A 16,306-nucleotide genomic window follows, 5' to 3' on the forward strand; every position below is an offset into this window, starting at 1 on the left:
AAATAAGCAGCGCAGCCTGATAGGAGTTTGAGAGGAAAAGACTTAAGTATATGGCTGTTCCAAAATAAGAATTCTGTTTCTTCTGTGTGGAGGAGAACCAAAGATTTCTGTTTCCCTTGAGCTGCTGTTCTTAATAGGCTTGGCTATGCATCGGAAGAGCCTACCTTATGTTCTCCATCTAAGCAGAATTTCCACTAGAATTCAAAGCAATACTACCAGAGTTGGAAGTCCAGAGTTAGAAGCAAGATAAATATTAAGACATATTTTGCTACTCCGTATCTGAATGGAATTTATTTATTTGCTATAACATGATGTATTTTACATTGAAATTGATATCCTTTTAGCCATGGGACATGCTTTTTAATGTCTGTTTTCTGTTCATCCAGTCCAGCTAAACTATTTAATGCCAAAAAATAACAACAGCTTTGAGATTTTGTACTTCATGTCTTTTCTAGAAAAATGCAATATTCTGCTAGTCTTGTGATAATTTGTTGTTGAGACCAGACATTTGGGTGGTACACATAATTAATTTGGAGAACAAAAACCAGTGAGTTGTTTAAGCTCACTTGTAAGTTCATAATGGCTTTGGGGAAATTTACAGAGTAAGGTATTACTTTAAGTGAAACAATCTTATGTATTTTAATTAGTGCAACTTAGCTGTCTGATTCTGTGAATCCAGATGCAATATCTTACTGTGGCAGTCATAGTCTGTCCCTCTTCATTAGCATATGCTCATACACCTCCCTAAGTCAGGAGCTCAGTCCCAAGCCCCCAGCTTTCCTGTACCTCTCCTGTATCTCCCAAGTCCGGCACTCCATTCCTATTTCCTCTGCTCACCACAACTCCCTCTTCCCCTGTTCTGAAACTTCTGGAGACTCATCCCTCAGCTTTGTTTAGATTCCTCTACAGGCTTTTGTAAAGCATGGAACAGGTGGTGTGGACTGCAACCAACATCTACAAGCTATCTCACCTCAAACTGACTCCCAGTAACTAGCTCCTGTGTGAGAGAGGGTCTTCAGAACACCAGGGCTTCTTGCTTGGTTTCCATGCTCATTGTAGCCAGGAAGAGCTTCTTTCTGGATGCTAGTACTAAGAGTTACATAGTCTGGAGGAAACACCAGTAAGTTGGGGCATCTAATCCAAATAGGTTGACCATATTCCACCTTATGTCTGTGGTGAGACTGGGAAGTTTTCACGGGGTGGTTAATCACTTCTTTCAATAGATGCTCGGTGAGGTCCATCATCTTTCAGAGATGCCAGGACGTCGTGATGGTTCCATACCTATCTTAGATTAATTTTGTATGCAATAACTCATTTATTTCTCCACCAATTGCCACCAATACCTGATTTTGACAACTAGAATAGGTGAGATGCTTTTCCTGCCTATTTGAGATGCATTTGCATTAGAAGCCAGTTAAATGTGCTGACAAGCCGTGTTTTGACCCGCCTACAGTGTAACTTAATTCACGTGAGTCTTGTTGTCAAAGTTAGGGACTAATATTATAAGTGTTCCAAAAAACAAAACAAAACAAAACAGTTTGGTGCAGATTTATAAGAAGCTTTAGTTATATTAAATTAGTTTCCTCATTGGAGCACCTCATAGGTGTACTTCCTCTGTATGTGCTTGTGAAATGTAAATCTCTTATTTGTTCACAAAGTTTTCAGAGACTAGAAATTCATCAAATGGGTCTCAGTTGTCAGGCTTGTGCTAAGACTGAGCTGTTGCTACTTGAAGAAGTAATACACAGATTCGTCTTTGGAAACTGAGTATTTTGCTGTCGAGATTCACATGACTAAAGGTGTAATTTTGTTCCAAAATAAGTAAAAAGGAATGGTGAAAAGAATTCCCTCCATGTAAAACATTCAGTGACAGTTTTCAGGTCTGGGACCAGCCTGGATTTCAACTGATTACTTTTCTTCAGTAATGGATTCATACTTTGTTTTATACACATTAAATACTGCTGGACTTAGTTACACCTGTTTCAGTTTATGAGCTTTGACTGCAGATAAAGGAGCTTTCTTCATGAGCTAGCCTGTTTTTACCTTTAGCATAGTTATGTTTTCTGGTTAGTAGATATGAGAACATTGAAGTTTATAATTATTGAAACTATAAAAATGTTTGCCCTCTGTTAACAGCTGTAGGGCTCTTCAGCATAGAATCATAGTCACAGAGTGATAGAATAGCTTGGGTTGGAAGGGAACCTCAATGCTCATCCAGCTTCACCCCCTTGCCCATGGGGGCAGGGCTGCCCCCACCAGCTCAGCTGCCCAGGGCCCCATCCAACCTGGCCTTGAGCACCTCCAGGGCTGGGGCACCCACAGCTTCTCTGGGCAGCTGTGCCAGGGCCTCACTGCTCTCCTCCGTTAACAATCTTTAATAGAAAAGAAAATAAAGTGATTTTAATTTTTTAATATTGCAAGCTTTACTTCTCTGGGTTTTTTTTCTTTCGTGTACGAGTGGAAGTTTAAAAGCAAATAAATTCTTCAAAATGGGTATTACACACTGAATAATTTCAGCTTATTTTACAAGCTCCATTTTCATTTCAAATTTTGAATACATGGCCTGGAGACTGTTTTATGTATATCTTGTGATAAAGAAAGGTAATGCTAGAACATAAATGAAATAAAACTTCAGGACATAAGACAATACTATTGACACCATGGATTTTTAGGGGATTTGTTTCCCAAATACTGTTTTACGATTGAAAGGCATACCTTCCATAGGTTCTGTACAATATTTTACTGATATCAATATTTGTTTTCATAGGAGTAATAGGTTGAGAACACTTTACTGGAGCAGTACTGCTTGACTTGCTTGTTGGGCAGCCTGGCGTGGAGTGGGCAGAAAGCTGAAACAAGCAAATGAGTGTTTCCAGTCAAATGAGAAGACAATGGGTCCAATCAGTCCAATACAACCAATGTGATAAGTGCTGTTATTTGAGCATAAACACATCTCTAGTACTGTACAGAGAATAATGCTATAGCTGCATTTCATTGTGTGCCTTTCTAATAACATATCTTTTCCTTTCTTCTCCCCAGCCTGCTCTGGAAACTACTGGTGAGTTCTGTTTACAGATCAATTTTTATGCACAGGAGGCAGTCAACTAAAACAGCTGCTCATAAACATTGCTAGGACAGACACAGATTTATAATTACTGTTATTGTTATTGGATTAATTTTCACACATCATAAAGATAACAGCAAGGGCTAATGTCCTATCTCACTTGTCTTTTTATTTTCCAGAAGTAGACATAGATGGAGGAATTGATCAAGACATCTTTGACATCAATGAAGGTTTTTTTTTATAAATTCAGTTTGTCTCTTTTTTTTTTTTTTCCTGTTGGTAGCTGTAGATCAATATAATAACTCTATGTTAATCTCCTCTTCTCTTTAGCTCTAGGACTGGACCTTTTTGAGGGAGACATCAAACTTGATGGGGTGAGTGCAAATATAAAATATAAAACCAGAACTGTGTCACTGACTCATGCAATGTAAAGTATTAGTGGTGTGAAAATGACTGATGCATCCTGCTCATACTAACAATAAATGCTGTTTATGTTACGATAAACTGAAAATGTTTGGAGATAGATTTCTACAAAATGTCGTAGGCAATGAAGGACTCAGGTGCATTTACAGAAACATTATTCAGAATAAGGTCAGTTTAGCCATTAGATCAATATTATTAGCATCTTGTTTTCTTCAGTGTGGTTTTTATATTTGTACTTCTAGGATTTTCAGCAGCACAGATCACATCCAGACAGGGTTATATAAAATATTCTTAATTTATGTGCACAATGTGCATGTAAATTATGAGCCAATTAACTTAATAGACCAGTGCTGCAAAACTTTCATCGTGTAAATAGATTAACCAAAACCAACGGAAAATTAGACCTGTGAGTAATACCACATTTTAAAACATCTGTCCCCTATCCCTGTCCAATCAATAATAATAAAAAATATTTGCATAGCCAGTTACATCTCACAGATATGTAGTAGAAGGCAAAATATTTGTCTTGTGCCCCTGAAAGTAAGTAGTGTTTTCCTTTTCCTTTTCTGTAAACAGCTTACGGCTGGGCATATCAATGGAAGCAAGGAAAGCACTTGTTAATGGCATAGGAACAAACTTTTCCATTATGAAAAAATGCAGAATTATTGATGTCTATGCACATTTCAGGACTTTAGATCTTAATGCTTCCCACAGGAGCTGAAGCTCTCCTCAAATATGCATCAAAATCACAAATAATCTGTATGGAGAAAACGCTGCAGAAATGGGAGACATGGGTAGAAAGGAGTGTTTCACTTCAAACCCAAGACACAGACCTTTCAGTGATCTTCCAAAGTTTTTGAACTCTTTGATCTCTTATCTTTCTTATGTGAACTCATAAGAAAAGTAACACATGCTTTGCATTAGCAGTATTTTAGTCCTTGCCTCTAGATCAGTGTTTACTGAAAACTGCATGCTTACTTTCTTTCTCAGATGCAGGAACGAAACTCCATCATTGGTGACGAATATCGCTGGCCCCATGTCATCCCCTATGTCCTTGACGATAGCCTGGGTAGAGTATTTGTCTTTGACAATGTCTATATGTCACTTTGATTGAAATGTTAAATATAGGTCAGTAAAGATCCGAGTCATCCTTTCCTCTTTCCACTGCAGTGCTGTAAGTCTACAGCAGGCCATTTCCCCCCAAAGCATTTGGCCTGGATATGCACAAGTGGGATATCTCCTCTTGGTCTTGATACTGGGGTCCCACCTCTTCTCTGGATGCTTCTTAACCTGACATTGTGATGGCCCAACAGATTGGTTTGCTTTGAAAGGCACATGTCCAAGACATGAAACTATAGTAAGAAGAAGAAATAAAATGACACCAAAGATCTTTTAAAAGCCAGGCAGCTTACTTGGCCATTTACACCAGCTGGAGCACTGAGGGCAATCTGACATTTTGGGAGGCAATGCAATTCGCAGTGGCATATTGCTGACTGCCCTGTTGTGGGGCTGGGCTGCTCTCCATCCCTTCAGGTCCATCCAGCTGTGGCTTTGCATGGCAGAGGAGTGTGGTGAGATAGGGAGTTCAAGTTTGCAGAATCACAGAATTGTAAGGTTGGAAGGGAGCTCTGGAAATCTAGTCCAACCGCCTGCTAAAGCAGGTTCCCTACAGGACGTTGCACAGGACGTTGTACAGGCGAGTTGTGAATAACTCCAGAGGAGGAGACACCACAACCTCTCTGGGCACCTTGTTCCACTGCTCTGTCACCCTCATAGTACAGGTTCTTTCTCACAGTCATAGTTCTTACTATGTATGAGGAGACTGTGCCCTCAACACACAATGTGAGGTCATCTTTCTGGTCTATGACATGAAAAAAAAAATCACTCCCCCCAACTTTAGGCTAGGAGCTAAGGTAGTAAAGGGTTTTGAAACCACGTAAATTGCTCAGAGTAGATCAGCCAGACATAAAGTCAAGTTCAAGTCCCAGGGAGTTCCTGTGAGAGATGTGTAGCCTACAGTTAGTACTGGGTGAAATCTAATGCCATCATTCCCTGTTTATTTGATTCTTATTCAGGAAAATCTCAGTGAAGTAAGTGAAAAAAAAATTAAAAAATGAAGAGCCATACAGTTGTATATTATATACTCATCTTGTCATATTTTATACATAAATACTAAAGAAAAATTGCACAAAAACAGAACAAGGGGAAGGTAAAATGTCACAGCAGCCTAATTTTATGGTTTATAGGTCCCTATGCAGGTTTTAATCCAGCAAAGTTTGCTTATTTTGATTAAAGACTGTCAGAGCAAGACCCACCCTTAGGGTATAGACCCTTTAGACTTGCTCCATACAGGTAGCAGTAAGTACAAACCTAGTGGCTCAACACTGACAAAAACATTGTTTACGTTGCAGAAATTAATGCTAAGGGAGTCATCCTCAAGGCTTTTGAACAGTATCGACTCAAAACCTGTATTGACTTCAAACCTTGGGAAGGAGAGGAGAATTATATATCTGTGTTCAAAGGAAGTGGGTAAGAGGAATAATGTAAAATAATTCTCATCTTTTTTTGGCTGCGGACTGTATTCATGACCAGCATTCACTCTAAAACTCATCTATCTGATTGTAATTCTCTATTTTTTTGGTGGCCATTTCCAGTCTTTTTTGTTTAACTAGAAAACATAGTATCTTCCAAAACAAGTATTTCGTAGTAGTACTTAACAATTTCTCACTGATACTTCTGTCTAAGTATAATAAGTAATCAAATCCCTGAAGAGGTGAAGATCTGAAACAAGCCCATTACTTTCTTGACTGATCTTTAGCTATATGGAATATCACTTTCATGTGATCATAGGAAGTATACCTTAGGTTTTAGGGAAAAAAAATCCCATTGGAAATGTGGTAGGTTTGACTGTGCGACAGTGCATTTGTTTCCCTGTAACAAACTGAACTGCACTTGAACAACATCACATTTGCATTCAGGTATTTTTTTGCCTAGCACTGAGATGTTACACAAAGGTTTCAGTTTATTTATCTGTTTTGATCAATAGTTATGCTATTTCACCTTAGGTTTTGCAAAATGATATTCTAGTAAAAAATCAAAATTGCACCAGCTGCTTCCTTTTCTAATGCAGTCTTCATCAAAACAGTGTAACAGAAATAATATCTTCTGCACTCCATGCTGGACTATTTCTCTCTTGTTAGAAAAGGAGACCAGGGAAATCTTGATAGCATGATGAGGAAATTTACTTTCAGAAAATCATTTCCTGATACGAGAAAATGCATTCAGAAATGGGAAAAGATTTTCTGATAGTAGAAATGTTTCCTATTCCCTTTGGCTTGTTCTGAGATATAAATATCAGATAATTTTTTCAAAAGTTCTTCATTCTCTGACTCTCTATTTTCTACTCTTTATGCTGTGCACATGACATTGAAACTCAGCCCTAAAAGATGTATGAGTGGAGACATAGAAAGTAACGCATTTTCCCAGTTTCTGTGAACCAAATGGAAAACTCATTTGGTCACTTTGTCACATGAAGTTATACATCAAATTTACAAATAATTGTACCTGAAAAGAAGAACCACAGTGTTTAGCCTTAGACAATTAAAAAGCTTCTGCTTAATGGTTCATTTATTAGCTTATATATTTTCTACTGGAAATAGATGAATCGTGGTGAATGAGAAGACAAGTCAGTCTAGTTGGGTAACATATCTTGCCTTTACTGCCTAGTGTGATGCTTCCTCTGAAATGCTTTTGTTATCTCGGTTGACACAGCGCTAATACTGTCAGCGGTCAACACACTTCTTAAAAGCCTGGAGATAAACTGCAGACTCCTGACCGGTTTCAGTGAGCTAGCTTTGGGCTGTACAAAGAAATTGTCAGAACCAGCCCTGCATTAACTGCCTTTCATTTTACTCCATTCCTATGATCTGATATAATGGGTCAAGGTGAAAAATGCATAAAGCAACCCATTTCCACTCTGCTGTTTCTAGGTTTCTCCTTATTAGCTAGAACTCCTATAGCTGCAGGAGAACTCAGGCCAGAAGGTACAGTGCACACAGAAGCACAAAGTTCCTGGCAATCCCAACCAGATTCATAACATTTTATTGTGCCAACAAAAAATAGAATCATCTTTGCCTTTCTGATCTGGTTTGCACCTGTGAAACATACAGATGTATGAGGGAGCTTTCTTTCAAAAAATGAAAAGTCTTCTGACTAGTAGGCCAGATCTGTCTGGATTATCTTTTTGAACTCATAGTCACAGAGGAAATCAGCTGTCAATTTGTTGGCTGCCCTGTATAAAAACAAGCTTGTAGTCTCTGATGTATGCACACAATGCCATCAGCCCCCAAAGAAAGAGCCCTCTCCCTGTCCACATTGTTTTTCTAACACCTGCCTGAGCTTGGCTACCACCTCTACTACATTCACAGATATATACATCGCTAAGCAAGTAGCAATTAATTCAGGTCTGTGCACTTGCAGCAGAGGTTAGACTGAAGATCTGTTTAAAGACCTTTTCTTTCCTCCAATCCTTGCAGTAAGCAAAATGCATGAGAAATGTTTGTGAATGACAGAATTGCAAGAGCATCAGAAGTGGCACATACCTGTGAGACTTATCTAGCAGTCTGGAAAGGGCCATTGCTACTCTTCTCATGAAGGACAGGGCTCATTCACCAGGAAACGACTGCATGGTGTAGTAGAGTCAAATGATTAGCAGACCAGAGAGGATCAACCCTCTATCTTATATTTCCAGCTGGGAAATCAAGTTTTCATGGAGCTCTCCTAGGTCACTTCAGCTCTTTGTCACTGTGGTGATCTGTGATACTTTAGATAGTCATTTGCTAGCAAAATATTAGTATAAAAATGAGCCTGAAAAAACTGCTGGCTCTTAAAGAACAGCATTTCTAGATGGTATTACTGCTGCTGATGGCATGTCTCTTTATGGCCTGCCTTCCAAAAAGCAGATTGGTGAAATTAGTGAGAACAAATACTTCCCCGCTCCTCTAACCTCTGATGGAGCAACTACCAGAGCAGAAAGCATTGAGTTCGTGGAGACAGACTCTAACACATGTGGAGAAGCTGGGACTTTTTTCTATTTTCCCCCTCCCTAAGGAAAGACATCATTAACATGGGGTGGCTCCAGGTGTCCTTTGTTCCACTCACGTGGCTTTATTCTCAGCACTGAGTGACACAGAGTGCGCCTTTACTCTCTCTGTGGTTGCAGAATGATGGTGTTGTAGGCAACTGGCAGAACGGAAGCAAGAGGAAGCTGCATCCACTGGTATTTGAATGCTGATTTTACCAAGTGTCCAGGATACACTTGTAGCCTGCTGTGCTCTACACAGCAGCCATAAAGCCAGAGGCATCTGCTGTGGTATGAAGTATATCCAGAACTATAATGGACTTCCTAGACTTTTGTACAACCAGAAAAAGCTGCATAATCAATGTGAGGCCTTGCTCAAGGGAAACCAGTGAAATTATGGAAGCCTTATGTACTCCCTCCCAGGCCCCATGCTGTGATTTTAATGAGTAATCAATAGCTAAGGCTTGTGGTGCTTTTTAGAAAGAGAAATCCTGTGGAATATGCTTCACTAATAAGTTGCAGGGTCCTACCGTGCCTGGTGTGCTTGCTTTTTACATTTCTGGGGTGATGGAACTGCAAATCCTATGGAGTATTTTGTGCCTGATTAATTTTATGGACTTCATTGGGTAAGTGTTGATTTATTTGCTGTGTAAAATATCAATTTAAATGTGCTTGCTAGTTTGTGGACATGGGGTGCCATTTTATTGGATTGTGCAGATAGCTAACAGAATTTTTTTATTCTTTAATAAAAACTTCCAGTACAGCTGCAGTTTGGCACTGCCTTGTGAGTGTGTGTCAGCAGCAACTGCCCTAGAACTACCTCTTACAAGTAGCTGGAAAGTGAAGAGATAAAGAAAGTCCTCGCAGACCCACCAGCCTTTCACAGAATACGAACGGTCCCCAGGGGTGGACCTGACTTAGCAGTGACAACCTGTCACCAAAGCAAAAGACCAAAACAGTTTGGAGAGGCAGCTGTGATGGTGGAGGCGAGAAGTGGCATGGCCATGGTTTGTCTGGCACTAAGGCAGGTCCAGAGTGTGCCCACAGACTGTTACGGTGATCTAGCCAAGGAGCAGCAACTTGTTAGTTGGCAGTAAATCTTATGTCTTAAAACATGTGCCCGTAATCTTTGATGTTTGTCCTCATTGCATTTTTTCAGTCATAAATAGCTTAGCTTTTTCTTCTGCTAAAGAAAACCCATTAAAAATAGCCCATTCAGAGTGGGAGAGCTGCTTACTCATCGAAGCAGGGTTTCATATGGGAGAAAAGGATCCAATAATGAACAGATCAATGAAAAAACACTCATAGCATGATGTAACTCTAGCGCTCAAAAAAAGGCCTACTGAACAGACTCATTCTGGATTTCTCATGGCATGGGGGTGGCATGTACTTCACAGATTTGTCTTCCAATCTTATTTCCATATTAGTTGCTGGTCCTCAGTGGGAAACCGGCAGCAGGGCTTGCAGCAGCTCTCGATCGGAGCCAACTGTGACAGGATTGCAACAATTGAGCACGAATTCCTTCACGCGCTGGGCTTCTGGCACGAGCAGTCACGGTCTGATCGGGATGACTACGTGTCCATCATCTGGGACAGGATTCAGACCGGTCAGTCACTCACCTGATTTCTCACTGAGGCTCTGGTATGATGTGCTTTGGGTAGTTAACATCTCTTTCAGACATCCTGCCATAGCCCAAAGATTCCCTCACCTTGAATTAATTTCAGGGCCACCATATCAATAAATAAAACGTCAAGTGGCATCTGTTTCAGATGGATGGCCTTATTTGTTGTTGCTGTCATTATTACTCATGTCACAGCAGTTCCCAGAGGCCTAACTGGAGATCTGACTCCTGTTGTGCTAAGTGCTGTGCAGTTCCGCAGCAGAAGAGAGTAATTTGGTTTGTTTTAATGAATACACTAGTCACCAATTACTATGGGAGCCTGTAAAAGTAATTAAAAATAACCCTGCCCTACAAAACCCAGTATAACCAAAACCAGCAGAAAATCTAAACTGAAGGGACCGGCCTTTCTCCTGAGAGAGGGCTCACAGGCCAGAGATACCTCTTTTGGGGTCCCCATCACACAAACCATTATTGTAGCAACGTGGCTTACAAGTGCAAGTGCTGGCATATTTTTCACAAGCCTGACTGTGGCATAAGGTTCCTCATGGTTGGGGCTGATGTCTGCTTCTTCAGCATAGTGTAATCCCCCATGGCACCTAGACAGTTTGAAAAGAAGGCTGGGTGCCCAGACACAATACTGGCCTGGAACAGGCACGCACTGAGCACCAGACAGTGATTAAATCTTAACGTGTTCATATTTAGTTGTGATCAATAGCCAGGTTCATGCACAAGTATATATTGCATAAAATGTCTTAGAGTCTGTTATTTGATTTCCATTATACTTTGCTGATTTCTTAATAACAAGTTATGCTATTGTTAGCCACTTGAAACTGCTGCAGCTTTTTTACACTGACCAGACTATAGTTCATGTATTTTGGCTAATTATCATTTAAAACATTTATAACTTCAACTTCCTTTAGATTTAATAATGCCTTTTCACCCATTCTCCAGAAAATATCTATAAAATTACATTTTGAAAGTTTACTTGATTCCAGTTCTTAGAAACGACCAGCAATTAAACATTGGAGAATATGGATAAGAAATAAAGAGGCATTCCTGCAGGTGCATAACTTGAGCTCAGCAATGGTATGTCCCCTTTGGAGTATCACAAGCCCATTGCAGTTTATGAGTAGATTCATGATAAAAAGATTTCTGATAGGAAAAAGTCTTCCTTCATGCAGCAGAAGTCACCATGTTACATTCTGGTGGCTGAAAGAGGAAGCTAAATAAATTTAGGCTAGGAATAAAATACTTTTATAGAATAGGTACACTGAAATGGTTACCAAAAAATACTTAAGATTCTAAAGGATTCTCTTTTACTTTAAGCCTGTATCTCAAAACTTGGTCGTCTTTGGCAGTAAACAATCTTTTATTTTTCCTTCTTAGGTAGAGAACATAATTTCAATAAATACGATGATAAAACATCAGACTCTCTGAATGTTCCCTATGACTATACATCTGTGATGCACTACAGCAAAACTGCTTTCAGGAATGGAACTGAACCAACCATCGTAACAAACATACCATACTTCATGGATGTAATAGGGCAGCGGATGGATTTCAGTGATTATGATCTACAGAAACTGAATCAGCTGTACAATTGCTGTAAGTTTCTCGATTTATTTTAAATTCTTATCTTATCATCCAGTCACAAGTAAAAAAAAATGAATGTGAATATATTTGGAGAAATGAATTGTGTGAGAAACACCAGAAATAATGGTACAGCTAGAAATAACATAGCCCTCCTGCAGGAACACTGCTGTGTAGTAGAGTTTTCTGTGCAATTTTATTTGACCTTTAGTTAAAAATCAGCTTTGCTCAGTAGATGATTTTTGTTCATCCCTTGGGTGGCTGTTTAAAATGTGTGCTTCTGCACAGAGCTTTTTGTTTCTTCCCTCCCATTATTCCACAGCTGCTGCTCTACAGAAATGAGTGTCTTTGCTGTGGCTCTCATACCTGCTCTGCACTCACAGTCTGTCAGGCAGAGCTTGTTCATGCAAACAGGTTATGGATGCCATTATGAAGAAAATGTGAGCCTTTAAAATTTTTGGTTTTAGTTTAAAACTCTGCCTATTAGCAAAGTGATCAAAATGGTTGCTTTGCTTACATGGAATTTATTCTAGAAACTTGAGTGAAAATAGTACACTGGGGAATGTAATTATGTAATTGCGACTATTGAATGTGTCCTGGCACTCAGATGATACTTTTACTTCACTGCCTCAGTATACCAAGTAGAGCATAAGATCTTACATTTTAAACCTCATTCTACATATACTTTAAATAATAATCAAACCCGTTTATTGAAACAGTGTCTTTTTATGAGCATATGATTCTGATCAAGATACTTATCTTCACGTGGGTCTAAAATGAACGCACATGCAGCCTTAGCTTCCAGCATTTGACTCACAGTCAATTAGCTCTTACGTAAGAGCTTAAAGCTAAGGATGTCTTTAACGGCAGACAGGGTCCTTGTTACTCTCCATTAATCTTACATACTTTCCATCATTCTCGTGCAGTATATAAATACTTCTTGACTTTTTAACTTTATTCTTACCCAACGGTCACGTTCACCCAGCATAAGCTCAATTCATGCTGAAATAAGTGACAAAACTCCCACTACTTTCAGGGCAATCAGAATTTCCCCTACTCCTTCCTTTGTCTCTTGGCATAGTATGGGATGTATGATATTTGCAGAGCCTTAAGTCGTCTTCAGATGATTCCCTGTCTGCCCAAGTGGCTCCTGTGCCAGGGAGAACAGGTGCTTCACAGGTCCCAGCCCTCATACGCTCAGCTGCTGATTGATCCTTTCAGGTTAGAGGAAAGACCAAGAATGTCAAGCATGCTTTGGGTTGCAGATGTCCTCACAGATGTATCAGAAGATTGCTTTTATTGCTGAGCAGGACTTAAGGAAGGCTTTAACCTGAACTCCCGCTGAAAATCTGTGGGCTTCAGAATTGACGATTAAAATGGGAAACTTAGTTCTTAAATTGAAAAAAAATCCCCAAACCAAAACAAGCAACTAACAGCATAAGAACTTCTGACTGCTACTTTAGTTCTGCTCTGGTTTCTTCTTCAGGGCTGTCTTCCAGGCCATATAATAAAGGTGCATTTCAGTATATTTTCCCTTTCTGGCATATTACCTAATATAACTGACCATGAATTTCCTCATCCACTGAAAGTTAGGATTCAGCAGTCATGCTCCACATGCTGTCATCCACTAGCCTTTCACTAAACAGTGAGAAAGTAACTGGCATTTGGTGCAGATGGAGTTTAAAACCCAACTCCTGTCTCATTAATTAATCTAAGAAATAGACTGTATGCAATTGGGTCTTGCTTTTCTCTCTTTTTGTCTTTTGGTTCTACATGCCAGCACTTTTTAATTCGATGGGCTACAGCTCTCCTAATTGGGCAAACTTATTTCGAGTTTTGTTTTATGCTTTTATTTCAAAGAATTCTTTCATCTAATTACCCTTTTTTTCTTACTTTCTTGCTAACATCCTATCTATCTGGCTTTTTTACTTTATTTTTTCTCCAACTGTCAATATAACGATTGCTGTGAAAATCTTTTCTTGTTTTTCACAGCACCATACAAATACCATAAAAATATCAATTATACAACACTTCCCTGAGCTAGTCTCAGTGAAGCATTTAGCACACTACTGAGGTTGGTTTTAGTGATACTCAAGGTTCTTTTTATTGGTGCAATGAAACCTTTAAAACTGTCACAATATTTTATACATAGGTTGAGAAGCAATAATCACAAAGCATTTTATTAACAGTTGTTTTCAAATCGTGGCTGGTGTCACAGAGAGCTTAGATGTAGTACAATAGGAAACAAATCTAAGAATAGGCATGAACCTGGATTTATTACTTCTTTTGCTTACTTTTGACTTGTTAATATGAAAACCAGATCTTCAGAGTTTGTATGAGGTGAGATAACTACCGGTTTAAAATGTATCTTTGCCAAATGTGTTTTCAGTTCTGCGTTTTGAAAATCAAGCAGAATGTGCAAATACTCGCTGCAGTCAAATAGCTGCTGCTATACTGTATTTCAAAGTTAGTACTCCAGTAGATGATCTGGTGAAACTTTTTCAAAAGCTCTGACTGTATGGGAACCAGCCTAAAGAAAGCAGAGGAATGAATGGGAAATTCTCAGACCTTTTGGGTGTGTGTAGGTTGGTAGGTCAGGGCTGGTATCAGTGTTCCTTTTGTAAATAAAATGTAATAGAGCCATAGAATGGCTTGTGTTGGAAGGGACCATAAAGATCATTTGGTTCTAATTCCTCCCTGCCAGGGGCAGGGCTGCCACCCACCAGCTCAGCTGCCCAGGGCACCACCCAACCTGGTCTTGAGAACTTCCAGGGATGGGGCATCCACAGCTTCTCTGGGCAGCCTGTACCAGTGCCTCATCACCCTATGAGTATAGAATTTCTTTCCAACATCTAACTTAAATCTCCTCTCTTTTAGTTTAAAGCCATTCCCCCTTGTCCTGTCACTATCAGATCATGTAAAATTTTGGTCTTCCTCCTGCTTGTAAGCTCCCTTCAAGTACCAGATGGCTGCAATGATGTTTTCCCAGAGCCTTTTCTTCTCCAGACTAAACAAACCCAACTCCCCCCAGCCTATCTTCACAGGAGAAGTACTCCAGCCCTCTGATCATCTTTGTAGCCTCTGGACCCACTCCAATCATTTTGCCTCTTTCTTGTGCTGGAGGCCTCCCTCCTTATGCTTGTTAAGTGCACAGAGTGGTCCTGATGACGTCTCATTAATGTCAGTGTTAATTTCCAAATACTTTGAGTTCTTGAATGTTATAGATATAAACATTGTTGGTATTTGAAGTCGTTGATTATTTTGTGTTTGCATTTCTTAGTCTCTCTGCTCTTGACTTTGAATATTTTTATTAAATGTGTGCTGTGAAACAGAGATTCTGAACTTTTTCTTTTTTTAATATTGTAGCCTCCTCCCTAAGCTTCATGGACACATGCAGTTTTGAACTTGAAAATATTTGTGGCATGATTCAAAGTTCAGATGATAACAGTGATTGGCAGCATTTATCTCACGTTCCTACTGGGCCAAATACTGATCACACTAACATGGGAGAATGTGAAGGTATGAGAAAACATTCTCCTTATCTGTTTGGGAAGTATTTTCTGCAAAGGCAAGCCAATTGACTTTGGTCTTGGCCTTGTTCTATGTTTATTTGTTGACAAACTACAGTTAGTTAACTTTTGAACTAAGCAATATAAAACTGCGTACTTGTGAAAACCATGTGACACATTCTGTTTTCTGCTTATTTGAGGAGATTGAATGTTCTTACCTCTTTTGATCTTCTCTAGTCTTAATGCCACATCCTCACAAGAGAATTATGTAAAATGTTCTAAACTACATATCAGAAATATCAGGCACATTGGAGATAATGCTGATTTTCTGAATAATTGCACAGTAAGACTTTAGAAAAGACTGGCTTTTAGAAATTACATATGTTATCAGAGTTCAGCTGATTTGTTGAGAATCATAGAACCACAAAGTACCCTGAGTTGGAAGGGACCCACAAGGATCACCGAATCCAACTCCTGGCTCCATACAGGACCACCCAAATTCAAACCCTACGTCTAAAAGCATTGTCCAAATGCTCCTTGAACTGCAGCAGCTTGGGGCTGTGCCCACTGCCCTGGGCAGTCTGTTCCATGCGCACCATCCTCTGGTGCAGAACCTTTTCCTAACACCTAACCTGCCCCTCCCCTGACACAGCTCCATGCTGTTCCCTTGGGCCCTGTCATTGTCGTTAGTGAGCAGAAATCAGCACTGCCTCTCCACTCCCCTCATGAGGAGCTGCAGGCCGCCATGAGGCTTCCCCTCAGGAAACCAGTCCTCTGAAGAGAATGTCAACTGTGAATTACCAGCACTGTATAAACAGTTACAAGAGAGCACCTATTGAGTATAAATTGCTAGAGACAACCAAAGGAGGAAAAAAATGTCAAAGGAGAACAGCAATTCTGGCTCTGAAGAATGCAGACAGGTAACAGCCCTCAATCTGAAGTTTTGTACAGGATCTGGCTTACTGTGACCCTAACTTGACTAAATCTTCTAGCATTGTTACAATATGATGTTAAGAATG

At 39.7% G+C, this 16,306-nt stretch overlaps 1 protein-coding gene and 1 long non-coding RNA gene across 8 annotated transcripts in view; one reads left to right on the top strand and one right to left on the bottom strand.

The window, feature by feature from the left end:
* The window catches only part of LOC110394814 (E3 ubiquitin-protein ligase RNF138-like), a 45,411-nt gene that overhangs the window by 18,450 nt on the left and 10,655 nt on the right, over positions 1-16,306 (top strand). For all 6 annotated transcript variants that reach the window (XM_021388851.1, XM_021388854.1, XM_021388850.1 and 3 more), the window contains 8 exons: positions 3,040-3,058; positions 3,244-3,294; positions 3,395-3,438; positions 4,478-4,556; positions 5,899-6,016; positions 9,995-10,173; positions 11,575-11,793; positions 15,145-15,297. In XM_021388851.1, coding sequence (XP_021244526.1) covers positions 3,040-3,058; positions 3,244-3,294; positions 3,395-3,438; positions 4,478-4,556; positions 5,899-6,016; positions 9,995-10,173; positions 11,575-11,793; positions 15,145-15,297 — 862 coding nt within the window. The remainder of the gene's footprint in view (positions 1-3,039; positions 3,059-3,243; positions 3,295-3,394; positions 3,439-4,477; positions 4,557-5,898; positions 6,017-9,994; positions 10,174-11,574; positions 11,794-15,144; positions 15,298-16,306) is intronic.
* LOC110394815 overlaps positions 1-16,306 on the bottom strand; it is a 45,917-nt gene that overhangs the window by 7,348 nt on the left and 22,263 nt on the right. The window contains exon 4 of one of the 2 annotated variants that reach the window (XR_002435926.1): positions 2,375-2,849. The exons of the other annotated variant lie outside the window; for it this stretch is intronic. This is a non-coding gene — a long non-coding RNA (uncharacterized LOC110394815). Of the gene's footprint in view, positions 1-2,374; positions 2,850-16,306 lie in introns of those variants that run through there. 2 annotated transcript variants of the gene reach the window in all.

This window comes from Numida meleagris, chromosome 2, assembly GCF_002078875.1.
Source record: "Numida meleagris isolate 19003 breed g44 Domestic line chromosome 2, NumMel1.0, whole genome shotgun sequence".
Classification (NCBI taxonomy): Eukaryota; Metazoa; Chordata; class Aves; order Galliformes; family Numididae; genus Numida; species Numida meleagris.